Source organism: Calidris pugnax, unplaced genomic scaffold (genome assembly GCF_001431845.1).
Source record: "Calidris pugnax isolate Ruff unplaced genomic scaffold, ASM143184v1 scaffold82, whole genome shotgun sequence".
Taxonomy (NCBI): domain Eukaryota; kingdom Metazoa; phylum Chordata; class Aves; order Charadriiformes; family Scolopacidae; genus Calidris; species Calidris pugnax.
The window spans coordinates 2,430,985-2,448,642 of record NW_015090833.1 but is presented as its reverse complement, the minus strand read 5'-3'; the positions used below and the strand labels follow the sequence as shown (position 1 = coordinate 2,448,642).

At 40.3% G+C, this 17,658-nt stretch overlaps 1 protein-coding gene across 2 annotated transcripts in view; it reads left to right on the top strand.

The window, feature by feature from the left end:
• The window catches only part of CTNNBIP1 (catenin beta interacting protein 1), a 29,667-nt gene extending 13,108 nt beyond the window's left edge, over positions 1 to 16,559 (top strand). The window contains exons 4-6 of one of the 2 annotated variants that reach the window (XM_014941396.1): positions 1,781 to 1,902; positions 2,391 to 2,481; positions 14,235 to 16,559. In XM_014941396.1, coding sequence (XP_014796882.1) covers positions 1,807 to 1,902; positions 2,391 to 2,481; positions 14,235 to 14,293 — 246 coding nt within the window. In that variant the 5' untranslated portion in view covers positions 1,781 to 1,806 and the 3' untranslated portion in view covers positions 14,294 to 16,559. The remainder of the gene's footprint in view (positions 1 to 1,780; positions 1,903 to 2,390; positions 2,482 to 14,234) is intronic. The other variant, XM_014941394.1, reaches the window with a different exon arrangement.
• Positions 16,560 to 17,658: the final 1,099 nt, after the last annotated feature.

The window sequence follows — 17,658 nt, the reverse complement described above, 5'->3', positions numbered from 1 at the left end:
GGGGGGGGGGGGGGAAGAAAAAAGTATGTAATAGTGTAATATTAAGAACTGGTCACAACCTTTCAGACTTAGTTGGTATCTTGATAAATGTTTATTGTTGTGTTAATCTCTGTGTGCGCATAACTTAATGTATCTTGTTCACTGTCTTGTTTTAATTGTCTCACTATTAACGTCACTTGTCAGCACTCAGTAAATTGCACTGTGGAGTTATGTGCTTAGTAACATAATCCAATCTACTTACTTTAGTTGACACTACACAAAAATATGGGATTGTTTTATTCCCTCTTCAAAAAGCAGTTTGCTGATGGTAGCCAAAAGCCATGATCACCTTGCACGCTTATAGGGTGCAGGTTTCCATCTATAGGGAATCAGCATAATGCAAATCTTCCCACTGGAAACTGAAGGGAGTAGGGCTGGTGATGGAGCTTTCTCCACTCTTATCTTCATGCTGAGCAATGTGGGTGGTAAAGCCTATCCCAGCAGCTGCTACTGAAGTTTGCATTGCTTCTGACTCACTCAGGAGGGACTATGTGTAATTTTAAACTACTTCCACACCCAGATTACTTTCCCTTAAAAGTACTAATGAAAATAAGAGAGGGGAGAGTTTGGTAATGACTACAGGAAAACATTACATGGAAAACAGTGTGTTTGAACTGCTGTGGTACAGGCTTTACTAAGCATGACCTGTGCAGGGTGCATTCCCTTGGTTACTAAGGCTCAGGAAAGCAGATTTATAGCTTAATATAGGACCAGACCCAGTTCTGTGAACTAAAACTAATTGGAGAACTGTTCTGGAGCCACTTCTCTGAGCTGTGTGTGGTGGAGGAGAGGCTGGTTTACACCCCCATCTGCAGATTCCTTCACAGGGGTTACATTTCTCCAACATGCTGTACTTCTGAGAGGTTAGGTTAGTTTGTTAGGCTGCTGTACTGGTGTATTACTTGAAGTTAACGTTTTTACTACTGTTGACTTAAAAATTATCTTGAAGCATGTTTATTAATAGTAGCTGAAGAGTATGCCTGAACTTTTTGTTTTGTTTTGGTAAACACCCTTAAATAACGTGGAACTTAAATTATGAGATACTCAGACAACAAAGTATAATCGTGGTCTCTGCTATAGACTTCAGATAGCATAGTCTGTTTATTCCATAACGTAATTATTTTTTATTAAAACAGAAAAGTAAAACTTCAGCCTTTAAATGATCCGAGAAAGGATGATAAACTCTCCTGCTTCCCTGCTCCTCTGAACTCTTCTTTGTCTCCAGAACCATCTTATAAATTGTATTTATTTTTGTAAAAGCTCAGGGGCCTTTTTTATATAATACAAATGGGATAAGAGAGAGAGGAGAAAGATGTAAGAGTTGAGAGATCATCTAGCTTTTGTGTAGCCATTGCAGGCTTCATGGCTGTGCATTTTGCATCCTGTTTTCATACTGGTAGTCCTTATTTATGGGAAAAACCTGCAACCGCAGACTCTTCTGTCAGTGTGATTCTTTCATCTAGTTGTTAGAATTGTCTTTTTCTACTCATGCTGTAATGTAACAACAGATAATGAGCTCGGAGGGATGTGAACATCAGCCTCTTTGAATGTTTGAGTTGCATATGTAACGCCCCGTTTAGCTGTTGACATTTCTAAGGATTTCTCTTGATGTAGCTCTCCTTACTCTCCCGGGTTATTAAGTGCTCTGCCCACTGGTGAAAAACAGGTAGTTTGGAAATGAAACTTTTCCTATTATACCCCATTACCTATTTGAGTTTGTCTTTTTCTCATCTATCTTCAGGAAATCCAGGAGCTGGCAGGAGGGGAATGAACCGTGAGGGCGTCCCCGGAAAGAGTCCGGAGGAGATGTATATTCAGCAGAAAGTGAGAGTCCTGCTCATGCTGAGGAAGATGGGATCAAATGTAAGCTGTGCTGTCATTGCCCATGTTTTGGGGCTTTCCACACAATTTTGTAGTAACTGGGATAGTGCTTACTGGGGTGGGCAGGTGATGGTATGGTTTTATTGCTGGATTGTTTTAGCCATCATTGATTTAACCATTATCTGCAGTTAAACACAATTGATTTTTGTTTAAATATTATGAGGCTTGTGATGCCTGAATCTAAATCTGAGCATCTGAGCATTTCTCTACATAGAGTAAAGTTTTAATTATTGGAAAAACAGCAATAAAGCAACTGGTTTAAGGCAACTTTGAGTCTCTCCATGAGTGCATGATGTCCCAGTTTGCTGCTGTGTCCTTGCTGGTGGTTTCATTTGCACAAATAACAGTCAGATTGAACTGCTGAAGAGCAGGATAGAGGCAACTGTGATGTTTCTTGTTGGGAAGTGGGAGATAATGTCTTCAGTCTTTTTTTTCATTTTCCTTTTTGCTGTCTCTTTGTCTGTTTCCAGCTGACTGCTAGCGAAGAGGAGTTCTTACGCACGTACGCAGGGGTAGTGAACAGCCAACTTAGCCAGCTTCCTCAACACTCCATTGATCAGGGTGAGTACTGGCTTTGTTTGCCTTGTGATCATCTCATCTGTGACAATAGGCTCAGAAAATAGCCAATTTAGGGTCCTGTATTTCTGTAATACTGTACCACCCACTTAAGCCCTTCCTGAAGTTTGGGATCTGCAAGTCATTGCCTGCTCTATCTTTGGAAGAGAACTAGAGTTGACTGTTCAACAGGTGGTTTTATTTCACCAGGTGAAGTCAGTCTTGGCTATATCTAAGATTTGTTAGGATGAAGAGCACTGTTAGACATCATCTTCTCCCCGATAACTCAAAACACTAATGGCCGAAGTCCTTTGAACTAAATGCATGTATATAGCTTCCTACTCTACGTAACACATTAAAGGTAAATAAATTTTAACCTGATTGATTTGTTGTGAAGCTAAATTCAGGTATGCATAGATCTCTGGTTGTGTGTCTGACTGTATTCAGTGTGGATCATCTGCATAAAACAACTTTCATCTACATTTTTGATTTATTCTTAAACTTGGACATGTGTGCTTACAAAGGAACAAGACTGGGGGTGGCAAGCACTTTCTTTGCACACTTCAAGCTGGGAGTTTTATAACAAAATAAGATGTGAAATAGACACAGATTTCTACAGTACAAAGGCAATTTTTTTAATATAGATGATAATTTAGATACTGTGACTCTAGTTGCTTGATAACACTTTTCTCACAAAATAAAAAGGAATCATCTAACAACATCTTTTGTTTCTCACATTTCCATGAATGTGGAAGTGCGACATTCAGCAGAGCAAGCAGTAGGAGGAATTTGCTTCATGTTGCATTTCTTTAATTTGCACAACATAATTCCCTGACAGGGGCAGTAGATGTGAAATAAATTTACAAATCTGTTTTGGTTGGATTCCCCTTAAGGGGATGAAGTATGTGCTGCTGCTGGGAATTCTTTGCGGAAGTCTTGGTGAACAATTGTGTGGTGCTGCTCTGAATCGACTAATCTCTTCTGAACCTGAATCTTTGTTTCCTCCCCTTCTTGGGCCTCGTGCCAGGTCACATCCATAATGTAGGATTTGGTACTGAAGGAGCATTGTCAGACTTGTGTGCCAGAAAGAACTGAGCTGAGCAGAAATTTAATATAGATCTAAGACATTTAGAAAACCATTAGAAACACAACCTGCACAAACTTGCTTGTCGGTTTCAAGCCTGTGTGTTCATTCCTCACATAGCTCAGGGTCCGATGGAGATAAATATACTCATGTATTTTGGCTCAGAATTCTTGAACTTTTCTGCCAGTCTAAAGTAAAAATTTGTCGGTTTCTTGTCAAAAATAGAGGTAGAGATATTCACTTAAGAAAGACTGTCTTAGTTGGAGCTGGAATTTGTCAGCATTATCCCTAAAATAGTTACATTTCTCACAGTGACAATATATGCTGAGTTACCTGTGCATTGGCAAAGAAGAGATAATAAAACCAGAGGACGAGGCAGGGGATACAGGTGCTTTGCACGGCTGTGCTCCTGCACAGCTTCATCTGACTTTCTTGTCTAAACTGTCTGGTTTTATTATTTGCAAAATTACATTTTTCTCACTTCAGAGACTCAAAAAATTGAATTTTGACTTAACTTTTAAATGTAATCAAAAGAGAGACCAACAGTTGCTTAGTCTGTTTCTAGACTCGCTAATCACACAATACAGGAAATGTAAGAGCTTCATCCATTGTTCAAAAAGTTGTCTTTATCCCATATTTGAACAGACACTAACTGATCTCTTTCTGTCGGCATTTTCTTAAAGTTCTTGATGATTCTAAAAACCTTGACCATAGGGAAGTGAAGTTCTCTCTGTTGATGCTTGCTTTGATCTAATCTGGGACACTGCTGTCTTTCCTGGGAGATTTGACCCCCCAATCTACCTTCAATCCTCCCACATTATAATTAAACTGGTGGTCTGACCATTGAGACTTTTCTTAGTAGGGGAAAAAAAGAACAAAGAAAATTGTGCGATATTTAGAGTGGTGGGAAAGGATGTTGGTTCTTTTCATATTCAGATATGCCATCTCTCCAAATTACGTAGTGAATAGCATGAAGAACAAATGAAAATGAAGAAACCCAGCAAAATCCTTCTTCCTTTGGAGAAAGATGAGGCTGCATCTTGCTGTATAGACAGAAGCAACTGTAAGCTATTGCTCAGGACTTTGGTTTCCTTAGAAATCTCTCCAGATCTCTAACAGTCAGTTATGGTCATGTTCCTCTTTGCTCTAGGCGTGGTGGCTGACACAGCAGCAGTCATTGCTGTCTGGCTGTACCTTTTGTCTCCTGGTGTTGGTGAAACAGGAAGGGTTGATAATGAAATGATTGGAAATAGAGAATACAAATTGCAGAGGTACCCAATTTGTCTTCTTAAGGGAGATTGTCTCCACTAGATGGCATTACCTTGTGCTGAAAAAACCCCTTACCAAGTCCACACACTGAGGTACTGTAATGTTTTGTGTCCTTCAAGATTGCTTAAAGGAATTTTCTTCCCAACTTTTCTGCTGTTTTTACTGAATCTCCTCTGGAGGACCTTTTCTCGGAATTTTCTTCCCAACTTTTCTGCTGTTTTCACTGAATCTCCTCTGGAGGACCTTTTTTTTTTTGCCTTTATGCAACTTGCCTTACACAAGAACTAAAACTTCGGTTATTTAAGGAGTAACTTACAAAGAGTTAGTGGATTTCACAATATTTTCTTCCAATAGTAGGACAGATTGCTCTCAGCCTGACTTGTCCCAGACCTATCTTTAGAGTCATTTTCCTCCAGCAGGCACACAAAAGACAGAAAGCTGATTTCATACCCCCATTTTGTGCCAAAAAAGGGAATGACATTCTTGGCCTTAGCACTCTAAAAGCTTTGTTATAGACCTGCAGATTTTTGTGTGTCACTTGAAAAATGCTCTGGTCTGGCTCCAGAATTACTGGAAGGTCATTTTCTTTTTTTTTTAAGGAGACCGCTTTAGAGTCATTTTCCTCCAGCAGGCACACAAAAGACAGAAAGCTGATTTCATACCCCCATTTTGTGCCAAAAAAGGGAATGACATTCTTGGCCTTAGCACTCTAAAAGCTTTGTTATAGACCTGCAGATTTTTGTGTGTCACTTGAAAAATGCTCTGGTCTGGCTCCAGAATTACTGGAAGGTCATTTTCTTTTTTTTTTTTTTTAAGGAGCTCACAGAGGATGGATAATCTAGAATTTTCTAAGTGTATCACGTCCTCTAGTGCAATTTTTGTGCTTTTCTTTTTCAGCTGGCTGGTGGCCCCTAGTAATCACCTGGGGCAGGACTGCTGAGCTTATTGCTCTATGGTGCTCCCTGCTATGGCTTCTGATAAAGATCTGTCAGGTTCTTTGTTGAGTCTATTTGTTTGACCACAGGGAGTCACTGCAACCTACGTGTCCAATAGATATTTGCACCAACGTGACTGTACATTGGAGAAGGAAGTTTACACTTGTCCCCGATGAATTCAAGTTTTTGTGCCATAAACCTTCAGCGAGCCACTGTTAATAACAGCCTCATTGGCGTTTAACGTTCCTCCAAGATACTCTGCTTAGTGCCTTTGGGTTCAGCAACAGAAGTTAATTGCTAATTTTGATCAAAACATCTTAGAATATCTCAGTCATTTTTAAGCAAGTCTGAAGTCTAAGACTCCCTTTCAGCTTGTGCTTATTTTTATAGGAAGAGGAGAAATTAAACTCTTTATCTTTTTATTTCCCATCTTGCTTTCAAAAGGAATGTATCAGTTCAGACATATGAAATCACTGTGATTTAGGGTTGTTTCCAGATCTCCATTTACATTTGAAATGTACATTTAGAACACCTTCACTCCTGAAAGCACCTACATTGTATGCTGTTCAAGTGAATCTTATTTTATCGGCAGGAAGCTCAAAGTTGTTCTGATTGCATTACTGCATATCTTTGTGTAAATCAGGTAATGATGACGTGGGCCCAGGGCTCTCTCAAGTGCTGTACCAGACACCAAATTGACATTAGAGCAGATCTTTCTAAGCTCTTCACATTCATAGTCACAGCCTGTATTAAAGCAACAGATCTGTGAAGGGATCTTGAATCACCAGAATGCGGACTCCAGTCTTAAAATAGTCTGGTTTTATTATTCTTTTCAATTCCAGAACTATTTGCTCTTTTTCTTTCCAGTGTGTTCCAGAATCTCAGGAAGTGCTTAGTCCCAGAGTGTGTTGGCTTTGATACACCTACCTACAGGTGCTGTTTCACGGGCTGTAGCCACCAGGAGCGAGGAACATAGGGACAATGCAGGTGTCTGGACTCCGTTCATAGCCTGATACTTCAGCTATTTTTCTTAATGCTTTGGCCTGTTCACCCATTCTGTTCTTCAGCTGCTGCAACACCACTGTCTGGATCCATGGCAGTTATGAGGCTTCTCTGATGCATTAAACATATTTTATTATCCATTGAAAGGTGAACTGCTATCAGAGGGGATGAGATTTTGGTAATCTAGGAAGGCCTGAACAACAGTTATAAAACTCTAGGCTGATGTATTTAATACTTAAATTTAGTATTAATTAAGAGACTAAACGTTAATCTCATGCTCACATTTTTTATAACGGTTTTATTTTTGGATCATTGCTAATTTGGAACATTGTAATGTTGTTAACACCTATATGGAAGTGCAAAATATAGGGCATTTTTCTTTCCTCAAGGAGCTTTTTAGCTGACATCTGTGGGTTGGCTGTTGTTTTGTTTTTATGGCTCCAAGAATAACTGAGGAACCCAAAGGCATCTCTGTTCAACCAGCGTCTGTGCCAGAGGGGGGATATAATCATGAGCTGTTTTGAGATATTAACATATTAGTTGTCTTGCCTGCATTGCAGCAAGAGCTAACGCAGCTCAGACTCATTAGGTTTCTTCAGCTTGAGATGATGAAATTAAGGTTTTCTCACATATTTTTAATACGTGCAAAATGCCTCTCAGGAAGTTATATGCACAGAAGCATCTTCTGCATTATATTTTTAATACGTGCAAAATGCCTCTCAGGAGGCATCTTCATGCGCACCTTCATGCGCATCTTCTGCATTAAAAAAAAAAACATATTTCCTGTTTGCCAGTTATTTACATTTCTAAATGGTAGGCTGGTGCTTGGCTTCCTTAAGTCCCTGCTCTGGCAAATCTGTAAATGGGAGCTGCGCAGCGAGTGCGCGTGGTGTGTGAATTATCCCCAGACCCTGGTGATTACAGCCTGTTCCTATGGCAACAGGAGTGTCGTGCTGCTGCTTGAGGAGAGCTGGTCCCTCGGGGAGGGCAGTGCTGAGATGCAGACACATGCCTGGGCTGGGTTAGAGACCTTCTCTGGGTGGCAGGGCATTGAAAATGAACCCAGGCTGCTTGTGGAGTTCAGGAGGGGGGACTGTACTTAGGAAATATCAGGTAGTGGTGGAGAAAGGGAGATAGAGCTCTTCATGGTGTAGTTGTATTCTTTCCAACGCAATGCTTGTTTTAATGTGCTCATCCTCTCAGCAGCACATGGTGTATTTTTAGAACGCCAGACTAGGATACTAATGCTGGAAATCTCAGAGAAAAGTTAATGTTTAGAAGATAGTTAGAATAGAATAGTTTGCTGGGAGGTGACCGAAGAAATGTGTGTATACAAAGATCTTGAGGGAAGTAAAGAATTTATTTTTTTTAATTTGGCAGCCTTCAGACATGATAGGCTTAACCTTCTGATCTCTAAAGGCTTTTCAGGTTTAATTCATTTTGCAGGTGACTACAAACAAATCGGGTGTGTGTATCTATTCATCATTCAAAGAACCCTTGTAAATCCCAGCCGTTAGACACTTGAGTTAGCATCTTTGTGTTAAGGTAGCATGGTTTTAGTCCAGCTTGTACTCTACAGCCTTGGTGTCACCGCAGCTGAATACTTGCTGTGGAAAGCATTAGCTCCAGTCATCTTGGTGACAGTTTCTGGAACTTGGGTGATGAGCAGTTACCCATGCTGAGCTCAGTGCCTCCCCACAGTACTGCTGTGCCATCAAGTAGTTTGCCCTTCAGATCATCTTGGCTTGCTAAGACTGACGTCCAAGTGGTGTTAAAGAACTACTAAATTCAGCAATCCAGACAACTGCAATTAGAACATAATTGCAGCAGGATTTTTTGGAAAGTCAGTGGGATAAGACTGTCACTATTGCTTTTTGAGATAGGGCATAGGCCTACCAGTTAATTATTGTTCATTTCTAGGAAGGATGAGGGTGGGAAAATGTAAGGCAGAAGTGGGAGAAGTATTTGCATGTCTGAAAGTTGGTGGCAATTAACGTTTTGCTCATGAAAGAAGATGGGGAATATCTTACTGGGTATATGTGAGTCTGTTTCAGTGTAGGAATGCGTGCTCAGAAAAGGGAAGGCTGAGTAGAGAGAAGTTGTACATATAGAATGTAGAAGGTCAGGTAGAAGTGTGCCTTTTTTATTGTTCTATACATTAATTACTGGAAGTGCAGAACTCAGGGAAGGATGTGCTAAAAGTAAACATGGTTCACCGTCCTATTGTCTTAGTTTCAGGCTTTTGGCAATGTGCAGCTTAACTTTATAACCTGTGCTCTGGTTTTTAATTTTTTTTTTACTTGATTAGAAAGAAAACATCCGTTGTGGGAGCCAAGGGGGACTGCAGCAGAAGCTCTATTCACTAGTACTTTAATCCCTGCTTTCCTTTCACCGCATAGAAACCCCTGCTCTATTCTCTGGAAATGTTTGTGTTTGTACAAGAGCACAGGCAACTGTAGAATTGCTTAATGAGCAGACTTGTTAGATTGGTTTCATTTAGCTCTGGATAGCTTGGGTTGTAGGACGGGACTTGAACAAAACCTGCTTTTGTGCTGAGAAACGTGGATGCGGATGACCTTTTTCTGGACAAATGTCACCCAGGGGTTTTTTTGCTACAGGATATCTTCAGAAATAATTGTGCTCCACAAGTGGCCTCTGGAAGGTTGAAAGCACTGGTGAGAGTATCCCTGTCACTTGCCTTCTGCCCTCTTTCACTTCCTCCAGTTGAGCAGAGAAGTTTTCCATTCTGTTTTGAGATCATTGAAATGCTCAGCTGAAACCTGTAGGACTTAACGGCCCCTTCAGAGGTTGTGGCATAATTCTATTATAACTGTTGGACTTAGGACATGAAGGTGTCTTTCCCTTTTTGCAAGTCCCCTGAACAAGCTGGTTCTGGAACTAGATAATCTTCAAGGTCCCTTCCAGCTCCAGCCATTCTGTGATCTGGAAAATGCTATAGCCTTTCATATCCCAATCAAGAGTCACAGTGCTCCTGGGTGGAGAATGGAGAAGGGCTGAATAATGAAGCCTCTCTTTTGTTACTGAATATAAAATAAGCTGTGAGGTGCAGTACTTGGAGCGCTTGGATACGTGTGTTGAAAGGGCTGACACTGTCTGGGAACCATCTGTTTTGGTGTGAAGTAGATGGTCCTGGACTCATAACATCATGCTAGTGTCAGATTGGAGAACCTGCAAGAACTTTCAATGTGGTTGCTGTTGTTTGGGCAAAGGATGGCTTCCTCTCTGTAAGAATGCATCACCTCACTAAGGATAAAATTGGATCTTTAATGTGGGAACAAAAGCAATCAGCATAGGCCTGAGTCTTTACTGCAAGATGTTGTTCTGTTGGGTGTTGTGCCCACGGCGTAGCCACCCACTTAATACCACCTTCAAAGTAGACAAGTATCTTCTATTTGATAGACCAAATTGTCTTTTTAAAGGCAATTGCCTGAGGCTCTTGCAAATGCTCTTGAATATGATTCCTGCAGATGAAAACATTGGTGGATCTACCAACTAGGAGCTGAGGAGGAAGGAGCAGGAAATAAAACTGTTAAGAACTGTGCATAAAATACATTCTTTTCTAATTGTGTTTAAAACTACCATGGGACATAGAAATATATCACTTCTAATCTTGATCTTTGTTTTTTCTTCCTTTCTAAAACGAATAGCTAAACCCCTTTAGCCACCTCTGCTCTTCTCTGCCATCCTGTTCGTTCCTGTATATTGTTTTGTTGCTCCCTGGTGTTTTGGCTGAACTTTCTAACTTTGTATTGCTGTCAGATTTCATTAATAGATGACTACTTTACTGTTCCAGGATCACTTATGAAAGAATTAAGTAAAATTGGTGTAAAGGCCAACTGTTGAGGAGACGCAGTCATAATTTCTTTTTCAGCCTAATGATTATCCTTTCAAACAGAATTCATTATCTTTCCTTAAATTGTTTACCCACCTTGGTTCTTGTACTGATTGCCCATCTTAATTTTAAAAGTACCATATGGGAAACCATGTATTATAAAGTGCTGAAGAACATCAGAGAGGCAGCATGCTTTTTGATGGTGTTACAATAATAATGGTAAAACCCCTATGCACTTTGTTCACGAATTCAGGTAATTTAAAAAATGTAGTTACAGTTTTTCCATTGGTGGTAAAACAGGGGTACTGCACAGTGACTTGTGCTATTAGCTTCGGCTGTCAGTGATCAAAACCTCAAGTTCTGGACCCATTCTCCATCTACTTTTCTACTTTTCTACTTCTTCCTTTAGGATGCACATAGTAATAACAATAATTCAGTAATACTACAGGTATTCAAGCATTTTCCACGTTTTCACACTGTATTCTTTATTGCACTCTTGCTTCTTCCTGCAAATAGAATACTGTTAAAATTTGGCTTTTTCTCTTGTATTGACAAGCTGTATTTTTTTTCTCTATTCTTATCCAAAGAAATAGGAAATTTTCCCTTCTCTTTTCCTATGCAAAGGAACTGGAAATTCTCCCTTCTCTTTTCCTATTCGAAGTCCAGGCAAATGGCAGGTTCTCAGAAGCCCCCATCGATAGCGACTGCATTGAACCTGCGCCAGGCGGGCCTAGGAAAGGAGAAGAGGAGCTGGCTGAGTGTGAACCTGCTCTTCAGCACTAGCTGTGTGGGTTGTGAAACCCAAAAACTCCACTGCAGAATTCCCTCCCGGCATCCTCTGTGCCAAGAGCTATTTCTGCTCCTCATGTGTTTGACGGGCTGTGCGGAGGAGCGGTGCCGAGAGCCGGAGATGTTGGGCACAGGCAGAAATACTGACCCCTCTGTTACTGGGGGTTGCGTGATTGTCTGGGGTGAAATTTCCTTTTTCTGCCTGAAACCTGTAAGGATGCTTGTGAGAAATATATATATATATTTTTTTCCATATTTAGACTGTGGGAAGGGGAGACCCCGGGAAAACAATCAACATCTGTTAAGTAATCCAGCTCATCTCCTCTCCTGTGCTGGTGTGACGTCAGCTGTGATTTGCTGGTTGCTAGGCTACTCCAGCTGCTCTGGGCTCACATAGCCATGCCTCCCCAGCTTTAAAGGGATGCATGGAGAAAAAGGGGATGCATGGAAAAAAGGGGGATGCATGGACAACACGGTGCCATGGGTTATGCTTTACATGCGTTGGCTTTGTTGGCACTTCTAAGTGTCCTTACTCCCTCCTCTTTTTAGCATAGGCTTGTTTTTCACAATCCCTGCATATAAAAATCCCTCTTTCTGTAGAGGCTGGTAGCTCTTACGCATTTAAAAAAAGAAATCAACATGGCAACTTGTTAATTCAGAGCTGGATCCTAGTTCTATATATCATTTATGTTTTGATCAAGGAAAAAACAGTTTGTGGAGGAGATGAAAAGGGACATGACTGCAGGGCTTCTGAGCGTTGGCAAGAGGGAGTGTCAGAGCAGTTTTTTGATGTAGTTCTATAAGATATGGGTCCTACAGAGGAAAAACAAACTGCTGCTTGGTCGTTAATGCTTCCTCCTTCGAGTATGTATAACAAATAAGTTGTGAAATGTATAAAAATAAATGTAGTTGTATTTCATAGGCATTGATTTATTTTTTAAGGATATTAGCAAGGGGAATTTACAACCTTCTCTTCTCCCCCTTTTTTTTGGCCACTTTTCCTTCTATATTGCAGCCAAAGAGCAAATTAGATAACTGAAAAATGGAATTCATATAACTATACCAGATGAGGAATATTTATTAGTGCTCTTTCTGTTTCCTTGTATGCAGGTGTATAGGCAGAAGTTGCTTGGGGCACAAAGCTGAAATCTGCTTTTTGATAAGCTTCAAGTAAAAGGCTGGAGAATTTTTACGTGCTGATGCTCCATCCAATTCTATGGAGCTGATCAGTTACCTGAGTGGGACAGGCAAGCAGCATTGCTCTGGGCATTCCCTACTTTGTTGTCTAATCCTTTAATAGAAGCTTTGAAGAAAAACTTATTAAGCAAAATTATCCCAAGCAGACTGAATTAATTAATGAAGGCCAAGACGGTCACTGTGAGTCATCTGTTGCACTTAAACACTGAGGATCATTTGAATGGAAGAAATCATTTTTAGAAATTATATAGACAGTGACTGGAGGATTCATCTCAGTTTCTAATGAGTTAGATAAATGCTGTTAGAGCATCTAGAGATGAAAGAAGCATTTACTTTTATCTGACTTTCTCAGGGATCAAATTTTTTGCAGAAATTAAAAATATTGCACTCAGCCCTTTGGGGTTGTTTTCAAGTTCTTGTCTAGACTAGAGAGATTGATTTAAACCGCTGCTTTGACGATTCTGTATGATGTATTTTTATTTCCATATTGTCCTGAAGACATTACTTTTTAAGTGCCTGTTGGGCCACGCTCTATAGTTGAAGTCCAGAGAGCTGATTTTTTTTTTTTCTCTAAGGATCTCAAGGTGTCTTTTTGAAGAATGAGAGCTTAGCATGGAATGTACTTTACAAGCCTGTATCAGACACGATTCTCAAGCCATTCAGGTCTTTCTGCTATAAATGCCCCCTTGAAAGACCGCACGAGTTTCTAAAGACTTGGAGATGGTTATAGGAAGGTAATAACATATTTCTGTGCTTAGGGGACATGCGTTTTGTTGCTGATGATACACAGTTGATAGCCTCAATTGAAGGGAAAAAAAATGAATACTCTAATAAGTGAGAAAGTCCACACACTGAATTCTTCTGGAAAAGATTTCTTCAGGCTAAGGATAAAAGCATTACTTCGCAAAGCTGTGTCTGTTCCCTGGGCAAATGGAAGCCTTCAGTTTGAAAGAAAATGCTGCACTTCCATTAGACAATAAAACGTTTTCAAGACATGTTAGTTCATAAAGGCTGTTTAAGGTATTTTGGGGGATGGGGGGAGAAAAGCAAAAACCATTCGGCTGGCCTGTTAAAACAATTTTTATTCTTAAAAGCAATGGGTAGTGAATATCTAGATGTAAAGATAAAGACAAGACCATTTAACTGTCACTTTAAAAGGACAATGTGATGCGTAGAGCAGTACAAATTTTATTGAAGAGTTGAGTTGCTCATACTTCAGAGAAGCTCCATAGGTCTCTTAGTGCCAGAGTTTACAGGGCAATGAAACCAGGAAAAAAATACTATCTCTACATGCCTGTAGTGACAATCCTATGAAATTTTTTTTTTTTTTTTAAATCTTGCTTCTTAGGAATATGTGAAAGGATGGAATTCTTGGTTTTCTTTAAAAACAAACTTATTTCCTTAGGCTTGCAAAGGAGCGTTTTAAATCCTGCTGTTGAGATGTTTAGACCACTTCAGATTCCAGTCCAGAAAAATAACAAAACACAGGACTTTGTTATTTCTGTCCTCTTTTTCCTTTCCCGTTGATGTCATGGATGTGCAGAACAGTGGTTTGGGTAGTGCATCTACCCACAGTTCATTAAAGGAAGTAATTGTAGCATGCTTTTTCCTGCATACGTTGTCGTTACAGGTGCTGAGGACGTTGTGATGGCATTTTCCAGATCAGAGACAGAAGACAGAAGACAGTAACTATGGGATACCTGAACAACACAGACCTGGAGAGGACAGTGAGATCCCTGAAGCTAGAGGAGGATGGCTGAGCATTAATAAGTTCCTTTGCCCACCCTAATTGTTCCTTGCTATTCCTTCTCCTTTGTAATTTTGTTTCCCTTTGCCCAACCCTCAGAATGCATCTCACAGCCATCTATTCCTGTAAGTTTTTGCTACTCAGCTGGGCTGTGTTAATTAAGGACAAACCTAAAGGTGTGGTTTTGATTGGCTTAAAGGGACAGACTGTGATTGGCTAAAGGAAGACAATTTTTCAAACTTGACCAATGAAAACCTTTTATCTCGCATTTTATTTTATATTTTAAAGAAGGTCTCTTGACATCCTACTTCTAAAGAAGCTTTTCATGCTGTGGTGCTTATTTAGGTCAAACTTGTGAATTTGAAGAGGGTTTGATTTGGCTGCATAGAACTGGAAGCAACTTGTGATTGGTTGACAATGCAAATGCTTTCTCTTCAGTTGGCTTGCAGGTATTTTGCTGACTTCGACATTTTCATTGCAGAAAGCTGATGTTTTTGGTGCATTGGTTATTTCTTTATACTTACTGACTTGGGGGGGGAAGACAAACGTGCTTTGCAATATTTATTACATCTACACACATATAAATGCTTGCTTTTTGGGGTTGGTTTTATTTCTTTGATTGGCTTTGAGATCATGGTTTTGATTTCCTGTTGGCTGCAGTGTTTCTGATGCAATCAGTTTTTCCACGCTCATCTGCTCTGTGGCCTCGGGCTCCTTTGGGAGCGCTGTGTCGAAAGCATATTTAGTTCAATAAATCTACCTGTTTTAGCTGGAACAGGGAGATCCCCAGCCGTTCTGTGCCGCCGGGTGGGCTCTGCCACCAACTCCTGGGAGACCTGGCTGTTCAGGTGGCTTCTCTCTTTGCTTCTGACAGAGGAGCTGTAGATATTTTGCAGGAATTGCAAGAACGAGATCTATGGCTGTGACGTGAATTTGCCAAATTTGTATAGAGAGTATGTGGACTTGTTTAAAATACTACATCTAGTTCCACTTTAACCCTTTAATTGCTGCACAAGACTAGCTCTCGCATAAGGAAAAAATTAATGATCGTTAACATAAATCCAACTTGCACTGGGCTTTAATAAACTGGGTTTCTAGTCACTTGAAAAACTGCATGTGGTTTGGCTCCTTGCAACCGTTTGGTGATACGGAGATTATCTGGACCCTGAGATAATGCCATTTTCTTCAGGCTCTGTTCCAAGAGGGAGCAGCGCTGGGTTAAGCTGCCCAGCAGTGAGTGTACAGGGGACACTGAGGTTTACTCTGTTAGTGGTTGCAGGGCCTTAAAGCACATCACACACACACACACGTGTATTTACACACTGCAAAACCTGCAGTGGAATTCCCAAAGTGCACTGACTGTTCAGGAATCTGCACGTAACATTTCTAGCACTGCTGCCTAAAGCCTAGCACTTCATTTTCTCTCGTGTGTGCAGGTCATTTTTACAATACTTCTAGATTTTTCCTGTGGGTTGCACTGACTCTAAGATGTTTCAAAATCTATTAAAGCAGAACTCCATTCACCTGTTCCCGGTTCCTTTCGTATGTTTGTTAATTATTTGAAGTAATAATTCCAGAATCTGACTGTGACAACGTGACTGTTTTCATGGCAAGAAATTCTGATGACACGATGCTGTTGTGGGCTCAAAATGGGGAAGAAGCTTGAGAGAAACCATGGAACGGATGCAAAAGCAAGAACGGACTTGTGAGCACGAGGAGGGAAGTGACCTTGAGCAAATAAATACTGTGTAATGAGAACAACTGTACATCTATTTGTGAAAAAGATCCGTTTTGATTCAGTTGCAGCTTTGTAAAGATCAATGTGAAAGTAAATCTTTTACCCCTGTTTGTTGGGGATGGCTAAGAAATTTCTTTATTAAAATAAACCAGGAATAAGCCCAAACGATTATTTAAATTTTGACCTGGTTGCCTAAGAGACACTTTAATGTTATCTTTGGTGCAAAGGGGGGCGGCCCTTGAAGGGTTAATTTGAGGGGATATGTGTGTTTCTGGCCACTGGCTGGAATGAATGGGCTGGGTTGTGGAGGCCTGTCCTTGTCAAGCTAAAGTACATCCTCCTTGTGTATCTATGGCATTTCTGAGCTGTTACATCTTTTCGAGGAGAATAGTGAAGTGTTTATGTGGTTTAATCTTTTCACTAAAAATGTAACTGTCGGGGAGGGGGGAGAAATACAGTTTTTAATAGCTCCTCTTGTTTCTTATTGACTTATTATGTTGCTCAACTGTCAGATGGAAAATACTTGCCTCGCCTTTGTGGAGAACTTCCGTTCAGACTCCAAACTTGGAGTCTTGAGTAATATGTTGAGAAGGATTTCTTGAGAAATGGTGGTGTATTGTATAACGATGTGATCTGGGATTCAGAAACTGGAGGAGATGGAGTCTCTTGAGAATATTTGTGCTTGCTTCGTTACCTTTGCACCCTCCCCAATGGCTAGTTCTTAACTTTAAACCAGGGCTAGAAGATTTATAATAAAGAATTCATGTATAAACCAGGAAGAAACTAGTGGACGAGAGCTTTCTGATATTCCCCTTGAATTATATTTCTAAGTATTTATCTTCTTTGCTATGAAAACTTAATCCTGTTACCGCTGTGGTGCCTGGATTAATTGGGAGGTAGAGAAATGTGCACAGAATACATCAGCGTGGTTCACGTGTTGTATGTACACATCTCCCTAGCTTTACTTTTGTGCTTTTGCCTCCTCAAGCAAACCATTACTGATTAAAAATAAGAAATCTAATATTTTAGGGGTCAAAGGTGAGTATAAATCTAAATTGAAATATATTTGTAAGTAGAAAAGGCTGAATAGTTCAACAACCAGCCAAATAGTGCTGAAGGCGTTCAGTAAGTGAGTGGAAAAACTTAAGAGGCATCTTCCAAAAAAGCACACATATTTTAGGTGATCTTCTTGGGAGAAGTGTTCCTTTAGATACTCAAAGTGTGCTCTTGTAATTCTTCTCTTAGCAAGCTCATCATCTACCCCTCCCAACACGCTGTTTTCCAGAGTTTGAGGAGAAGATTTAGAGCTGAATCAGATTCTCCTCTCATCTCTCTCCAGATGGGTGGCAATTGCCATAATTGTCGGTAGGTCATTGTACCTGTGAGCATTGCCCGTTGTGAATGAAAATGAGATTCCACCATTCATGTAGACCTTTAGATTGATTCTCCCAGGTCCTAAAATAAACCCTGGAGTAGCCGAACATACGAGCTAGTGGCACAGCAACACTTCGGAAGGAGCTATTGCCTGAAAGAGGCTGGACCACTAATGAAATAAAATAAGCTCCTTGG